We start from the raw sequence: 17,176 nt of genomic DNA on the forward strand, positions 1-17,176 counted from the left end.
GAATTCATATGCTTTTCTAACTATTTATTCAATTATATTTTTGAACTAAATTACTTTAAAGTAACTTTAAAAAATTCTATACCTAAATTACTAGTTGCCAATCATTAGCAAAATGTAGCCTTCAATTCACTTTCCTTTCACTTCTTGCTTAAGTTGCATTAATTACAGTTCTGTGTTCTCATTCTATAACACATTTTGTTGCATTTATTCACTGCAGACAACCTGAGAAATACTATTTGGTTAAAAAAAAATCCCTTTTGACTAATTATAAAAATATTGTGGATTTATTCATTATTGTTATTACTTATTGTTCATATTAAAAATGTACTAACATATATTAACATATATTAACATTTTATACTAAGAGGAGGAGAAACTGAATGCTTCGGATGGACCAGAGTTCTATGGGGCAACGTATGATGAAAATCAAGATGAAAAGCCTGTTTATGAAGGCGTACATTTTTGACTGAATTTGATACAATGATCTACTGGTGGAACACAGTCACATATTAGAAGACTGAAGTTTTCAGCACAGTTTGTAAGATTAAAGTTAGAAATAGAAAGGAAGTAAAAAAAGAAAGTATTTTATCACAATATTTATTGGTGACTACTCTTCACATTAGCATTTTGTAATACARCTGCTAATTTCGAGCTTCTAGTAAGAGACTGGACAGATAACTTTTCTGTGACATACACATTAGAGCTGCAAAGTATTCATTTAGGAGGACTCCACCACAGCAAAACTTACATTAAAATTCATAGAATGTGGAARTGAAGAGCTGGTATGATGTCTCAGTACACAAGATACATCTACAACGTCAGAACACTTGCCACACCTTTTATGTTTCTCCCTACCTCTCAGCAGAGGTTGAAATTTTGCCTACTATTGTATGCTAGCAACTCCATACTGTAGCCACATGGCTGTGGACAACGTGTGATCCTGAAAAAAAACCCTTTTGTCAGGAGTGCATTCTAGATCTAACAAAGAATGCTTATTATACTTTTAATTTAATACCCAGACAATACATTATGCATTTCTTCCCATTCATTTAATACAAGAATAATAAGCAAACTTCCCACAGCCAAGGACAACACAGCTGAAGGAAAGATTAAGTGCTCCTGTCCTCTCAGTAGGGGAAGTAAAAAAAGGACTCTTTTCAGCCATCTAGGATTGCTCCTGCTCACAATCAAGGCACTGAAAGTCATGGAAATTCACAGACTTTTAAGATCATACAGTCCATCTAGGTCCTCCCAAAATTATTTCAGTATTTCGATTTGCACAYTGGTGCCAGAAAATGTTGACATGCATTCTCCAAGGCAGCAAAATATGCGATATCACTGTATTGCTTCAGAAGGGAGCAGTGGAAGAAGATGAAAAACCCTGATACACACATACAATGTTGCTGGGATGAGACCACAATATCCCCAGCATGTGCCACAACAGCTGGTACCAACAGAGCATCAAGAACAAGGGCAGGCTCAACATATTAGGCTATTTCTAGGCTAGTAAGCCTAATGGCARTAGTTTTGTGGAGAGAGAAACGATTGGTGCTGAGGACCTAACGCTCACAGTGTACACATTTCAGGTTTTTGGATCACATTAGGAGCATATCTTCCAGGCCAAAGCCATCCTGGTTCAGCACACCAAGACCTCACCTCTTCACAACAGGAACTGAGGCATAGTAAGTGGAGATGATCAGAAGATTCATGTCAAAGCTCATTCTTGGTCTAAATTAAAACACTTATGTAGACATTCCCCCCATGGACTCCAAATAGTTTTGGGTCTTCTSTCATGCTCCTCCACTAATCTGAGTCCCTCTCCCCCGTCCATGGAGCTGAGTCTCATCCTCTTTGACTCCGACAGCTTCCCTTCCTGCCTTGTTGGTATGTTGTTTTCACTCATATAAAACGTCAAGAGGAAACGGGATTTTTCAGTCCCTTTAAAGGGACTTTCTAGAAGAGTAACATGCTTTCAATAAGGACATGGGATAGGTTTCCTGTTTACACCTTTGTTTCTTTGGCACTTAATAAAAAGGGGAAGTGGCAAAGGGAAGGCACAGTGCCATCAGCAGATGCGATGCTTTTATGCAGCTAATGTCTCTATTGGGAGAATTCCCAGCCTGAACATCTGAATGTCTGTCTATCCTCAGGTTTACTTGGCTTTATTAAAGAGGCTGCTCCTTACTGCTGCCAGTTCTTCTTTTGACCATGTGTATGTGTCTCTTTCTATCTATCACATGCAACAGAGGTTGGCTTTCATTTGGTACAAGCTTTGGCTTTTATATTTGATCTCACCATGTAGTTTCTTCCCGTGCTGTGAAGCTAGACCTGAAACAGGCTTGCCCGCAGTCTTGCTCACCATAGTGTTTCATGGTGAGTTAACAGATGAGAAGAACTGAAGGCAAAGAGATCTCTCCCAGCACTTGCATTTTGGTATCCAAGTACTGTGTGTTCATCAGCCATACAGATTCCTGCCACTTCAGATTTATCTTACCTATCTTTAGAGACATGATCATTGCCTCATGCTACAAGTTAGTATGAATACAAACCTATTTTTGTTGGACCAATGCCTTCTATGAATCTGTCAGCAGGATTGGGGTGTATTTGCTTTGAAGTTGGGAAATTAAATCCAGATATCTAAAAATATTAACACTGATATGCAAATTTGAGATGTTAACAGTATAGTATGCTGTTTCATTTGAGTGTGTGAGAGTAGGAGCATATGCAAGACCAGGTCCACTCATGACTATGGTATTAATACACAATTTTTTCCCGTACATCATTCTACTTTATCCTCAGTATGCCCATGTGTTAACATTGCTAATGTGTTTCAGTGAATAAAATCTGCATCTCAGTGTAGGCTGTATTTTTCCCTGCTTTTGGATTTTAACTTTGTTGATGTAAAAAGAAGAGAAGAAGAAAAAAAGAGGAGAGGTTCAAAGAATGAGGGGAGGGGAAAGCAATGGCTTTCTCTCCTCCTGCTCTGCCTTCAGTTCTGGAGTTGATAGATATTTCTGCTCGAATGCTTTATATTCAAATAAAATTGCCTTCTCATATAAGCCATTTACTTCAATCAAAGCCAGATGTATGTAGGACTGATCAAATTAAAAGCAAGTAACTATACTTATAATTGAAGCCTGCCTTTACAAGTACGAGGTTTCTCTCTGTGGTTAAAAAGCTTGGTGTGGTATTCAGATTTGATTATAGTGAAGCTTTCTGTTGCTGTGATTGTTCATGTTGTTATTCAAGCAGATAAACATATACTTACTATTGGCAGAATTGGTAAAGCCACTCTGTCATTAAAGTTGTGTGACACTTCCCATTTTAAGACCTCATATTCAGTGGCTTAGTCTGACTTTAAACACTTGGCTGAATTTTATAGGGAAATTTCAAGTTCAAAGAGCCAAACTGTTTCTGAAAATGAGGCTGAGGAAAAATACATTGTTCTGTCAGGTTTCAAAATATTAAAAGCTTATTTTAAAAGTAGCTTCACTGACCCACACTTAAGGATAAGAACTAGAAATCTGGAAGAATATGCCCTATATTTCAGGGATGTGGTTTCCACTGTCTCCATGAAAATTGCCCTAAAACTGTTCATAGCAGAAGCCCAGGCAGAGATGAGCATGCACTGTTCAGTGGTGACTTCTCTGACACCGGCAGCTAGAAGTCTCCTGAGATGACCCAGTACTGACTCTGCTTTCTGGGCAATACCTTTGCAATCCATACCGAGCTTTGTTGCCCATTTACACCACTGTTTCTGAGTTACACAGTTCAAATTTGCAGAAAATATGTCCACATGAACCACAACAGCAGTAGGTGGATGTACTCGTAGTGTGTATAAGTGCACAACATTTCCAAAAGCAGGCCCATAATATTACCCTGTTCCCATACCTGTGTGGTGACCTAAAAGATAACGAGAGGCAGCTTTTTATTAATGGTGGACTCCTGTTCAGCATATTTATGGGTATTTCTATTCAGAAAGCAAGATATCAGAAAAGGAATACTATCACAGAGGTCTATATTTTTGGTGATTAATTTATGCAAATTACATGTAAATTAGACAGAGCCCCTTTGGTTTCTGGCCTGTAGCCCATCAACTCTTCATTATTATAATGTTGGACAACCTTTATTTGAATGTTTTCTTTTAAAGGTAGCTATAAATCTTTCTTCTTTTCTTTCTTAATTTCCTTCGAAAGTACAGTAAGATTTTTGTACGAAAAAGAATGTTAACAGTGTATGAAATCTACTCTGCAAGATTCAAATTAGAGGATTTAATTTATTAAAATAAGCCCTGTTATTATGGCAAACACTTATTGTTTAGGAAAATGAGCATTATTCTCCAGTAACTTTGATAGGAGGAAAACATCATAGAAAATATTAGCGAGGAGATATTGATGCTGCCGAATATATTAAAACTGGAAAAGGAGGCTTTGCAAGCACAGTATATTTATGAAAGCTTCTTTCCCCTCCCTGCCCCCAAAATGCTGTCTTCTTTCCTAAGATTAAAAAAATGAAGATTTAATTCTTTTTTATTTTATTTTAAATCAAATCCGGATGCTAACATCTATGCCAGCAAATACAACATTCTGCCATTCTTAAACGCATATTGCAATTTGTGGCTCTATAACTAGCATTTGCAATGCTGTTGGGCTCTCCTCTCTATGGAATTTAATTATATGGTCTTTTCGTATTGGGAGGAGACTAACACTAGCAGAAATGCTTTGCTGGTGGAAACAAAAATATCTATGACTTCTCCTAGTGGGATGGCTTACAAAACCACCAAAGTATGTTTAGGGCCCATTGCTTTGGAATTATGGCATTATAACTATCCTTTATTTACATACACTGCTGAGGCAGTAAAAACAGCAAACAGATTTTTTAACGGCAGCCAGCTGAAATATCGCYGCAGGGCACATGCCCCCTTGCCGAGGCAGTACCACGTGCGAGTTTAAGCAAATTCCGTAACTGAGCTCCAGCCGTGAGTTATGCTGACAGGGGAACCGCGCGTGCCATTTCAGAAATACAGTGGATCCAATCGTTAGAGCCACTAGTTTCTCCCCCACCTCAATGCTCCCCTCAGTTTAAAATGGCATGCACACGGCCCTGGGAAAAAGAATTACTGTAAAGTGATTTGTTTGAAAGGTTTCAATTTACTCATCATGAGATTGCTGAGCAATACTGTAAATAGACTCAAGCAAAATCAATAGAAGGAGCTGTTCTTGCACTTCCGAGGATGCTAGCTTGGTGGATGTTTAACCTAATTTATTAAGTATGGAATCTGAATCAAAGCCATACTACAACCATATGAATATTACTTTCATATTTCCTAGGAATTTAAATAATCTTGTTTAGCAATTTTCTCAATGGCTGAAGCATACTTTTCCCTTGGAATTATTTTCCTTTGCACTTTGCTTGCAATATTCATCTTGTTTCCTTTTACCCCTTCTGTAGGTAAAGACCCTTAYCAGCACACATAAGCAGCAACATTTGTTTTCGAGCTGCACATTAATTCCAGCTTTTTAATGCTGCAAGTTCATTCATTTTGACTGTTTTCATGCCTCCTTCCRCTGACATTAAAGCTCATAGCTTCCCTGATTTAGCCTTCATGTTACCTGCCATAAACCGTAGCAAACTAGAAAGTTCAGCAATTAAGATCAGGAGCAGGAGAGTTCTGCAAGCCAAACCACAAACAAACTCAAAAGAAGCTACAGAGAGAGCACCTTGCATGGGCAGCAGAGACTTGGAGGCAAGATTTCAGCAGTGGAGGAAAGCAGGTCTGCCAACAGCCACGGTCACACTTCTTAAAACTCACATTTTCTTCCTAGGTAGGGCTGGGACCTSCCCTGGTGAGCTGGTCGGTGCTGACCATGTCACTAGTAGCTTTTCTGCTATATGTTCAGAAAACACAAACAGCCAAATTACGGCTGTGGGCTGCATAGGAGAACATGGAAAATAGCTTGGCTATGGCCTTTGCGTTGCAGAGGCCATAATACAGCTCTTTCATGAAGAGCAAGCTTCTTTTCTGCTGACATGTAAYGCTTAATTTTAGGGGGAAAGTATCAGCTATGTACTATTAGAGTTGAGGACAGGCACACCTATGTATTATTTTTTATTATTCTTACCTAAAACAGAAAAGTTTGAAAAAATCCATTAACTATATATATGCCAGAGTTTTGTTAAGGGAGAGATCCTAGATCCAGAAAATCAACAGAATATGTAAGACAATGAAAATAAAACTAGGCACAGGAGAAGAGGTGCCTGAAACAACACCAAGGATCCAGAAGAGATGCTAGCTGAGACATCTCAGCATGTGGAAACCCAAGTTGTCMGAGGTTACTATATACGGCAGGGTTACCCAAGCAAAAAAATTATGTGTGGGTCTAGACATTCAGTTTGGGTCAGATTTCACTAGATTTCAACTCTGAAAACAAAACTGTMCTAAAGTTTAGGACGTTCTAAAATTTAGAAAGAAACTGCTGTGAACAGCACCATCACAAAAATACCCCAGTTAAAAGAGCCAAGCAGGCTGGGCATAAAGAAACCTCTGTCTAAGTGAGAGATTGGTGGGAACTAAGAAAACCCCGAGACTGGTATAACACTGTAGGGGAATAGACTGGGAACGCATCTTGAGGCTTCTTCCAGGAGAGTAGGATTCAAACACACCCTGCAGTAAAAGCAAAACCTCAAATGAGAAGGAGCTGAAGAGCGTAACGGATTACCTTTTGGAGGGTCAGGAAGGAAAAATGAGAATAAGGCTGAAAACAATGAACCCCCTCCCCCCCCCCAAAAAAAAATGAGTACGAGGGAACTGCATGGATATAATGAAGCAGAAAACCCTGGGTAGAGGTTAATTGCTTCATAAAAAAAAAAGTTACTGGGAACTTCCCAGAGGAACCAGGACCAGAAACACTGACAATGAGTGGATGGAAAGCCCTGAACTCATACAACACCTCCCTGTGGAGGTTCCTCCTTCTGGACTGGAAAATGTCCTTGCCTGGACAAAGAAGTGGGACCCTGTCAGCTCACTGAAAGTTTTAGTTTGCCAGAAAAGTGAACAACACTTCCTGCTAATACAGTATGTACAGTATTACCAGGAAACTGGTAGGGAAATCTGTGCAGTTCAGAGAAAGAATAGCCCTGGAGGAGAGGTCCTACATTTATGCCATTTGCTTTTTCCCTGCTAAGAGGCTGACTGTTCTTACGATTCTTATAACCTGTGCTCTTGATCACATGTAGTAAATCAATAATACCAAATTGCAAAAGCCACTATATAACCACTGGACAGGAAACTCTGACATAAACACTATTTAAATCAATGCCCTGTAAAGTTTGGATAGCGTTACTTAGACCTTGAAGCATTCCAGCCTCCAAGGAAGCTGTAAAATACACTTTTGGGGGTCTATAATGGTACGAACTCTCTATTTTACACAGACATGTAATCAAATTATTCACTCACAAAAGGGTCAAGGTGTTTGTGGACAGCTCAGTAATTATTTGAGACAGCTTCAGAAACACAGAAGAGCAACAGTAGTAACATCTGTGATGGACATYAGAAATCAGCACCTTTGTGTACAACTTTCAGTACTGTAAATGAATTCTGATAAACTCAGCTAAGCATTACAGTAATTGTAATTCTACTAGTTTCTACATAAATAGAATTATACTAACAGCCAATAAATCAATTTCCTTCTTCAACACCAATGCAATGAGAAGGGGCATGGCTTCACTGTTACTTATACAGCAAATAGCTTTTATATAGTTGCAATACCTGTTTTAGTAGTTTTAGAGAGTTTGTGAGATTTTTTCAAGCATGTTGCTGCATAAAACCATCTCTGACAATAAATTGTAGGGGGGGRAAAGGGTGAAAGATAGAGGTAATTCAAAATATTTACCACCAGATGGCACGCTCGTACAGGTCCCACCGTTCTGGCAYGGATGCCTCTCGCACGCATCAGGGTAGAGAACGCAGCCAAGCTTTAATTCGGTCAGGCCAACGACTTCTGCAAAGCTGCTGCGCTTGTTTTGGAGTGGCAGTTCATTGTTATTTAGGACAACTGAATCCAGGCAGCCTTGAAAGCCACTCAAGACCTGTGTTGTCCTCTTGTCTGTCAGGCTCCGGACGTTATCCACTTGGACCTGGGCTCCAAAATACACAGAGCTATCTGTGCTCAGCGTCTGGAAATACAGGGGGGCTTTGCGGCGCTCCACGTAACTGTCATCGAGGGACAAACTCGTGAAATTGCGATTTAGCTCCAGGAAGACTGAATGCCAATTTCCGTCATTAACAGCCCTGCCAGAAATTCCCAGGATTCCGGGGCCACTTCCACAGTCCAACTGGAACCACAGTTTGCCATCCACAATCTGCAAGATGAAAACGGAAACCAAAGTGCTTCAGACATTCGTGTATCTCACAATACATACTCAGACTGAATCCACAAACCTAGAAGACTTCTAGACAGTCTCTGCACAGCGTTAAAGTTGCTCTCTTGTGTAATTCTAAAATAGAAAAATGTAACTTTATCATTAGACTTAAAACATAACATGATAAACACAAGCCTACTTAGAATTTACCCRAAGTCTGTCACTGTAGACAAACTGTAGAAATAAAAACACACAATCCATGAGAAGACTAGAAAAATGGTATAGCTCATTGAATAGRACATAGGCTGCAAGACCCAAGTTCTGTTCTTGGCTCTGCTGCTAAGCAGTCCTATTCCCTTGGGCAAGTCCTTCCATCCATCTGTGCTCCATGTTTCTGCTCCAAGCAGTCGGTGCTCCTGAACAGGCAGCTCTTTGGGGGCAAGGAGCCATCTCTCACTGTTTGGGAGATGCTAGAGGAAAAYGATCGCTGCCTTCCACTAGGGATGTTACATGCTCTGGAAATGTACACATCCTGCATCCCTGTAACTTTGTGGAGTATCTCAGCAAGGCATGTACTTTTCCCTAAATTCAGTTCCTCTATTGATCAACAGGAAGCTTCTGGCTGGCCAAAGGTCAGTTATATTCCAGGGATACTAGAACTATCTGCTCTGTGCATACCTCACAGAGGCTGTAAGATGGTTTCTACTTTTCTGCTTTTCCTCGTATTTATGCTGTGTTCAGAGCTTCAGAGGGACTGTTATGGCTTCTCACTCTCCCTTCTGCCCCTCGCCCAGGCAGGTGATTGTAAACGGAGAGCAGCTAAGGAGCGCTAGGCAGTGGGGGAGGCGGAGCACTGGAGGGGAATGGGAAATACCTGTGCCTGTCATTTAATTTGTCCACATCTCAGCTTTAAAATCAGTATGGCCCTTCCATCCCTAAAAGGGAAAGTCTAAAAGCAAAATCAGTCAATGACTGTGAGGGGACATAGRCAGCTGGTGATGAGAGCTGATACAAATGTCTATAAAGAGAGAGAGATGTGAAGCTGAGGCTTGGGTCTCCTTGAATCCGAAGTCCTCATGAAGGAGAATTCATGCCAGCAGGCTGGGGCAGGCTAAACGCAGAGTGACAGAAAGGGTGCAGAGTGCTGTTTTCCTCATTAGCATTTTACCCAAAGATTTTAGGTTTTTCTAACAGATGGCAGATAAGTTTAAAATGGCTGACAGAATCAGGAGATAATTTCTTATGACATGTTAATTGGATTGAAGCTCTCTGAAAGCTCTTGCAAATATTTTACTTTTATGTCATGCTCTAGGAAATATTTATTCCTGCAAGCCCCATCTCAAGACAGTTCTGTCCCATTATTTATCCCCCTGTAAAGTTCAGGTGCTGTGTCCTTTTGTAACCTTCCCTGCAGGAGATACATTGTGCTCTGCCACAGTCTGCTCTCCTTCAGTAGTTCTCAAATGATGCTCTGTTGAGGGCTGACCAGAGCTTACTCCAACTCCCTTCTTCCAGGTACTGGAATAGACCTATCACTAAAGCTAGTGAAAATACAAATGACAGGCAGGCTCACTTTTTTCTGCTGCAGAGTAAAAGGAAGGGGAGGAGAAGCTGTTCTTACGGTCTAGASCTATCTATGCAATGGACAGAAGAATCAAAATGTCCTCCTCTGTATAGAGTTGCCACAGCTGTCAAAGGGTCATGGGCTAAAAACGTAAACACCCACCACACTTCGGTGGCCTACTAAACTGGCATAGCTAAGGCAGACATGAGGATGCTGCCTCATGTCCATCTGTCTTTGGCTTTCTAGTCTGAATGACTGCATACTATTTTTAACGGTGTTAGCTAGAAACATCCTTTGGCATGAGTATGAATCAGTGCTCAAGCTCAACTCTGCCACCTGTGATGTGGCTTGAAGGTAAATGGTCAATCCACATAAGCAGACCATGCTTGCATAGTCTCCAGCAAGTAGATGTTTGAGATCTTACRCCTCATTCCAGGTAAAGAAATATTGATCTAGGGTCTGAGTATTTTCTGCCATTTCCACTTTGAGTGGGAGTCTGTGTAACACATTATAACAAAGGTTCCCCCCCTGGTATTACTACTATTACTTATTACTATTATTAAGTGCCTTTGTGGCCAGGAAGGCCAATGGTSTCCTTGGGTGCATTAGGAAGAGTGTTGCCAGAAGGTGGAGGGAGGTGATCCTGCCCCTCTATTCAGTCCTCGTGAGACCTCATCTCAAGTACTGTGTCCAGTTCTGGTCTCCCCAGTACAAGAGAGACATGGAGCTACTGGAGAGAGCCCAGTGTAGAGCTACAAAGATGATCAGAGGGCTGGAGCACCTGCCCTRTGAGGAAYGGCTGCGAGAGCTGGGCCTCTTCAGCCTGGGGAAGAGAAGACTGAGGGGGGATCTKATCAATGTGTACAAGTACCTGAAGGGAGGGTGTCAAGGGGATGAGGCYAGACTCTTTTCAGTTGTCCCATGTGACAGGACAAGAGGCAATGGGCAAAAATTGAAGCACAGGAAGTTCYGCCTGAGCGTGAGGGGGAATTTCTTCCCTGTGAGAGTGACGGAGCACTGGACCAGGTTGSCCAGAGAGGTTGTGGAGTCTCCATCTCTGTAGATATTTAAAGCCTGCCTGGATGGTCTCTTCCAACCTTACCGATTCTATGATTCCATGATTTTACTGCCCTTGGAGATTCATAAAACTATCTGGAAGGCTAAGGGTAAAATCCTCAGTTCTAATCATCTTTGCACTTCCTTTCTCTCTTTCCAGATCTCAGTCTTATGACCAGTTGAATTTGAACTGGTTCGTAACCTCAAGAAGATCTATTCCAAGCCATACCAGACAGTCATGGTGTAAACCACAGCACTCCACTGCTCCACAACTCCTTGGATGTGGAGCAGGCATGGAGACAGCTAAGTAGATGACCAGCTACTTGGGAATGCCAACTATCCATCTACTCTGCATGGCATGAGGGTTGGGTAACATGCAGAGGGAGCCAGAGGAAAAGAGCAAGAATTTGTCTCTGCTATGGGCAGCTGGTTATTTCGAAGTCCTTGACCTGTAGAATATAATGAAACCGAGAAGAAATGAGATCTACAATTGTAATATAAAATGCTTGAGGGATGAATGTTGCTTGTTACTTACACAGCTCAATTAAAAAAAGTGAATAGGTATATAAAAAATAAGTCTGGATTCACTTTTCATTAAAAAAAATCTTTTCTCATAGGACTCAAAACTCAGCTGTAAACTATTTCTGAAGATTGAAATTGGGCCTACCAAAGCATCTGTTGAGGAGGAATCTTGGTAAAAAAGATCTCCTGATAAACTGAGCCAGTTTTTCTCCAAAGATGAAGCAAGAGCTTATTTTCTCCCCATGCAACAAAACAGTGCACAAAACTTTAAGATGCTGTTCGGAAAGTGTGGTCTGGTTCAATACAATTACAAATCATACTGAAAAATACATGCCAACGTATTACGCTTTGAAAAGCAGCTATTGTCGGATAAGCAGTTACCTTGCTTCTTCCTCTAAAGATTTTTACTATGGAAACTATTCCTCTACTGATTGTATGTAACATACATTTACCTCCTCAAAGGCTATGTATACCCTGAAGAACCAACTGCCTGCAYGCCTATTACCCCTATTCACCAAACATGCTTTTCCAATTATCTTGCTAAATGCAACACAAATACAAGCACCTGGGATAAATATTACACTATTATATATAGGAATCCATAACTTAAAAGATTTACTGTAAAAATGTTTTATACATCTTTCTTTCTTTCTCATCCATTTTTATTTCTTTTTCATCAACAGATGATCTGAGATACATAGTAAATATTATCGGAAATTTTACATCTCCTTCTTTTTATTAAAAAAAGCACTAATAACCGCTACTTTGGGCTAGACTGAAAACTATGAAGGATGATCCAACACTTATAGTACTAGCCTAGCATATGATAGATATACACGAGAATACATTCTGTGCAATAGTCCTCCCCTGGGATCTCAAGCAAGTCATTAGTTTCAGGTCTCCATCAGGTAACACAGGGATAACGTCATTTCTCTACCTCATACCAGTGCTCTACGGATAAATACATTAAGGACTGTGACATGCTTAGATGTCCACAGTGATGGGRCCATAAAAGGACTTTAATTAAGCAAGCAGCCATAGGCCTTGCTGTGGTGGGGCAGGAATGTAATATCCCCTGCTGGAACTGTTCTAGGAGGAGGAGGAAAAGCAGGAACTGCCTGTGATGAGCGAGCAGCCAAAAGAGCTGGTGTCTTGGCCACAGAGCAGCTCTCCTGGCCGAGCAGGGAGGAGAGGTATCCTCCACTCAAAGGGGAGGATCAACGATGTCTCCACTCCTAAGCTTGAGAGAACTGGACCATTGATCTTCAATTCAACAATTAATCCCTGGTGTTCTTGTCATTCCTAGAAATCCCTGTGATCTGACAGGCATTGTTTCATGCTYGAAGCGGGCTCTTTAAATACAGCCTAGACTTCAGCACCAAGACAAGCTGAGATTTACCTTAATTTCTAACTAAATGAGGTACACGCAAGCAAATGTTACGTAATCAAATGACAGACCAGCGCTCATGTCCAGGCTCAGCAGTTATCCAGACAATAAATTCATAGTGGGGCAGCTAGTCTGACTGATGGTTGGAAGTATCAAACCCTCAGTGTAAGACGGGACTTCTGACACTTTTATTTTTTTTTCCAGCTACATGACACAAGGCAGAGAGCTCACATTACTCTGTCTTAGAGCAAACTCTGCAACCCATTGCTAGCGTCAGCCGATGAGTCTGGCAGAGACCCTTCCTACRATGAAAGGGTGACACTGTTTCATCTTAGATGGGCAGGTAATTCCCACCAAGCTCACAGCTGGCTGCCTCTCAAAACTTTCTGGGCTTAGTTACAGTATCTCTCATTACAGGTATTAGGACAGTGGTGTCAGTGCATACCTGGACATGTCTGTTACCACAAATACAATACTCCTCACCTATATAAAATGGGCAGAGAAGCACAAAGAACAGAGAAGGCTCCTAAAGGTGATACAACCTATTACATTTTAAGAGTTTCACTCAATGAGCAAAACAGGGCCAAATGCATACTGTAAATTATATTAGAATATTAGCCTGGCTAAGATGTTTGGCTAACATTCATATTTGTATATCAGCATAGGTAATAAAATGATCAAATGGTTCTTCTGAGACCACCTTAGGTTCACACACTCCATCTGTGGTCATACACCATGGATACAGCACATTGCCTAMTAATCTATCTGGGGAAATATTTCGTTAGCTGAATTACACTTCACATTCATTTGTGTAAAATGGTATATTTAATTAAAATATTACGCATTTCAACTCCAGCCGTAACTGGGATCATATCCAGCTTCAGTCTTATCCAGCACAAGCCATGCAGCAGTAATGCATTAAAATGCAGAATACAAACTTAACTAAGCCATGCAAAGTTTCACATTAGCTGCCTGGATTGAAGAACATATGCTTGTCTTTTACTGTTTAACAGCTATGTTTCCAACATGAGAGGAAAGTCTTTCCTTACCTATTTTTAATTCTTTCAAATTTGAAAAATTAGTGGAATCAAATTATACTTCTTAATAAACAAAATAAATGTGGGGATTCTCTTCTTGAGTGGCCTTATGATGTTTTAAATTGTTAACTCTTATTTTACCCAGATAGATACTACATAAGAGAAAAAGAAATGGTGACACCATTTTCAGCACATGCAATCTTTCCGGAAAAAAAAAGGCTATTGACCTGCATCTCATTTTGCTCCAATTGTCTTAAAAGCAAAAGCACACAGCTAAAAGAATGGCCAGTCTCTCTAAATTGATGGATGAGTTGCTTTATTTGAAACAGCTGAATAAATAACACCCATATTATATTGTATCAACACAGCGTAGCTGTAGCTAGTAGGCTTTCAGCAAACTAGTAGACAAGCAGTTTGCTCTATGGAATTGATCATTCATCCAAGAAGGACACTGTGTTATGATTATGAAATATTTCCATCCCTAGAGTTATCATGAATGTATGAGCTTCCAAAATTAAGCTGGTCATTTAAACACTGAAAACCATACTGCCACACTAATTTTTAAATAGACTCTAATGGGAGAGACTTGACTAAAAAAAAATCAGTGCCACAATATGCCTCAATAGTGTTTTTGTTTTCAGGATATTCCCCTTCCTCCCTTCCTCCTATGTGGTGAATCTAAAATTCTTCCATCTCTACCTTTGTTTGGGGCTGAATGCTCTTTTGGTGAGCCCTTYCGTGCTAATCCAGGAAGACACTTAAGTACAAGCTTAAAATGAAGTTATGTGATTAGTTTCAATTGCCTTCAAATACAGGAAGTTACGCAAGTGATTAAGTGCCTTGCTGGAGTGGTGCCAGAGTGCTCACAAGAGCACAGAATCCTATCCTTTGTCCTCTATTTGGAAAGCATCTCCTCATGTTAAATTTAATTGAAAGTAATGCTCAAATGATAACAACTTCACATTTTTTACAGACCTCTAATTAATTTACCTAYTGGACTCACTTCTGAGCACCTCCCTATGTCACAGCTTACATACCTGTTCAAAAAAAAAAATAAAAATAAAAATCAGAGCTTTACCTCTGGTTTACATGTGAGAAACTTATGCTTGGAAAGTCTAAGGGTAGCATGCTTGAAAGCCTCTGAATCAGAGATCCCCAAAGTATAGTTCACAAGTGACCTGGCATCCCTAAAGGAAACTTGTTACAGCTACATCCCTTGAGCTTTATGTCATTCATCTCCTATAGAGTACCTTTATGAAACCCCAGCCTGAATTAGCAGGTTTAGCTCAGTTGGTTAGAGCGTGGTGCTGCTAATGCCAAGGTTGYGGGTTCAATCCCTGTATGGGGCTATGCCTGCAGGTTGGACTAGATGATCTCCAGAGGTCCTTTCCAACCTTACCCTTCTATGATTCTATGATGTTCCTCCACTAAACAACTTTCATGAACAACATTCTAAGAAATCCTGATCTTCTAACTGATGCAACTCCTCCAAAAAATACCCACACTGAATATTCCACTTTACTTTTCCCTTAAATACATATGTTTATAGTATCCAAGGGTCAGACCAGAGACAGGGACTTACACACTGCTAGAGCAAACACTGTGCTACATAAAAACCAAGCATGAAACACAGTGCAGTTCTCTGTGTCCTCCCTGGTCCTCATATGGGAGAACGTGGGGGCCTCAGACCAATGGCACTGAACATGTAACATTGGACTTCTTTCATAGGAAATTTCTGTGGWACAGCTCTGGTCAAAGCTCTGTAGTTAAGAGCTCTGTGAGATGGGTTTCCGAGTTAGAAGTAAACTTAAGAGGTAGGAAGTAAAAAAGAGCCTGACYTAGAGGTTGATCTCTGAACTCAGCGCAGCATATTTCAGCTCTTGTCACTGCTCCTTCAATTATTTTTTTTCCTCACAGAATCTTTCAAAACAAAATGTTTAGGTGATTGTGGAAAACCACAAYCAGAATTATGTAATTCCTACCCCACAACTGAAATCTCACAGTAACGAGGGGCTTTCTCACTGATTTTTTTTTTAGGGTACTTGTCTAGGCAGAGAGCTGTGTGAGCTCAGTGTTTCAGCCCTGTGTAGGCCTAGACTCATCTCCTACCTTGCAGCTGAGGACACTAGCCAGGATGCTACAGGAATAAAGGAGAAGGAAGGAGCACTGCTGGGATTTAACTCATTCGAGCTAGATGTAGTCTCAGCATATCTTTAWGGCAAACTTCATGGGATGCCTGGATTTCAAATAGGCATGGACGGTTGGCTTAGCTGAAGTAACTGTGATTCCAGACACTCTTTGCATTAAATGATTAAGAACAAAAGAAGCCTGGGATAGGGAGAGGACTTTTGTCTTGAACAAAGGCCTACTGAATTTACACTTCAGTCTGCATTTTACTTTGGCCATCCCACCAAAACAGACATTAGTGTTTTTACTTTCATTCACAGCTTCCTTAAAGTTAGGAATAATAATAACAATAACAAAACTTATAATAAACTCTTCCATTACGATTGGTAGGAAGATATGCTTGCAGTGCACTGTCCACACTTTAAGAATGTTTGAAATAAAATATCATCTAGAACAGGCTGGTTTTGCAAAACCACGTAACACAGTCTCGAGCTGCTGGACTCCTTAATCATGACAGCTCTATGCGCAAATAAAATAAATTCTCCTATAATCATTCTAACACTATTTCAATCTGCCTTTGTACAATCTCCTACTGTTTTCAAGTGGCATCTTTTACTAGAGCCGTTTGTTTTTTGCTGACTATTTTTCAAAATTTAATTGTGACATTACCTGCCCATATATATCAAAAGCAATCATGATGAGGACTTCAAAGAAAGTCTTCAAGCCTTTGGTTTTGTTTTGTTTTCTTGAACAAAAAGTACATTAAAAACTTCTAACAATGGCTTTCTACATACTTCAAGCAGGGCTTAATTATGTCTCATACAAATCTGAGAAATGCTGATGTTCTCTAGTGAATGAAAGACACAGTACTCCTGCTCATGAAATATTTCAGCATAACAGCTATGAAATTATTTGTTGCCCRTTAATAACTATCTCGCAATTTTAACTTTACCTATGCATTTGGCCAAAGGAAATTGAAAGGCTGCAAATACAGAAACAAAAGGCTCTGTGTTGTTTCTTCCACTGCTGAATTACAGGACAACATCAAGTCATAAAGTCTTCGTTTTGTTCCTTAGAGGCTCTAGCAGAAATACCATATATACAGGCTCTTGGATGAGTCCA

The 17,176-nt window shown here is 40.3% G+C and overlaps 1 protein-coding gene across 2 annotated transcripts in view; it reads right to left on the bottom strand.

Annotated features, from left to right (window-relative positions):
- FAT3 (FAT atypical cadherin 3) overlaps nt 1-17,176 on the bottom strand; it is a 338,378-nt gene that overhangs the window by 16,133 nt on the left and 305,069 nt on the right. For both annotated transcript variants that reach the window (XM_085308761.1, XM_085308760.1), the window contains exon 21: nt 7,893-8,361. In XM_085308761.1, the coding sequence (XP_085164887.1) occupies nt 7,893-8,361 (469 nt within the window). The remainder of the gene's footprint in view (nt 1-7,892; nt 8,362-17,176) is intronic.

The sequence above is a fragment of the Rhea americana genome, unplaced genomic scaffold (genome assembly GCF_003343005.1).
Source record: "Rhea americana isolate MKP2758 unplaced genomic scaffold, rheAme1 scaffold_280, whole genome shotgun sequence".
Classification (NCBI taxonomy): Eukaryota; Metazoa; Chordata; class Aves; order Rheiformes; family Rheidae; genus Rhea; species Rhea americana.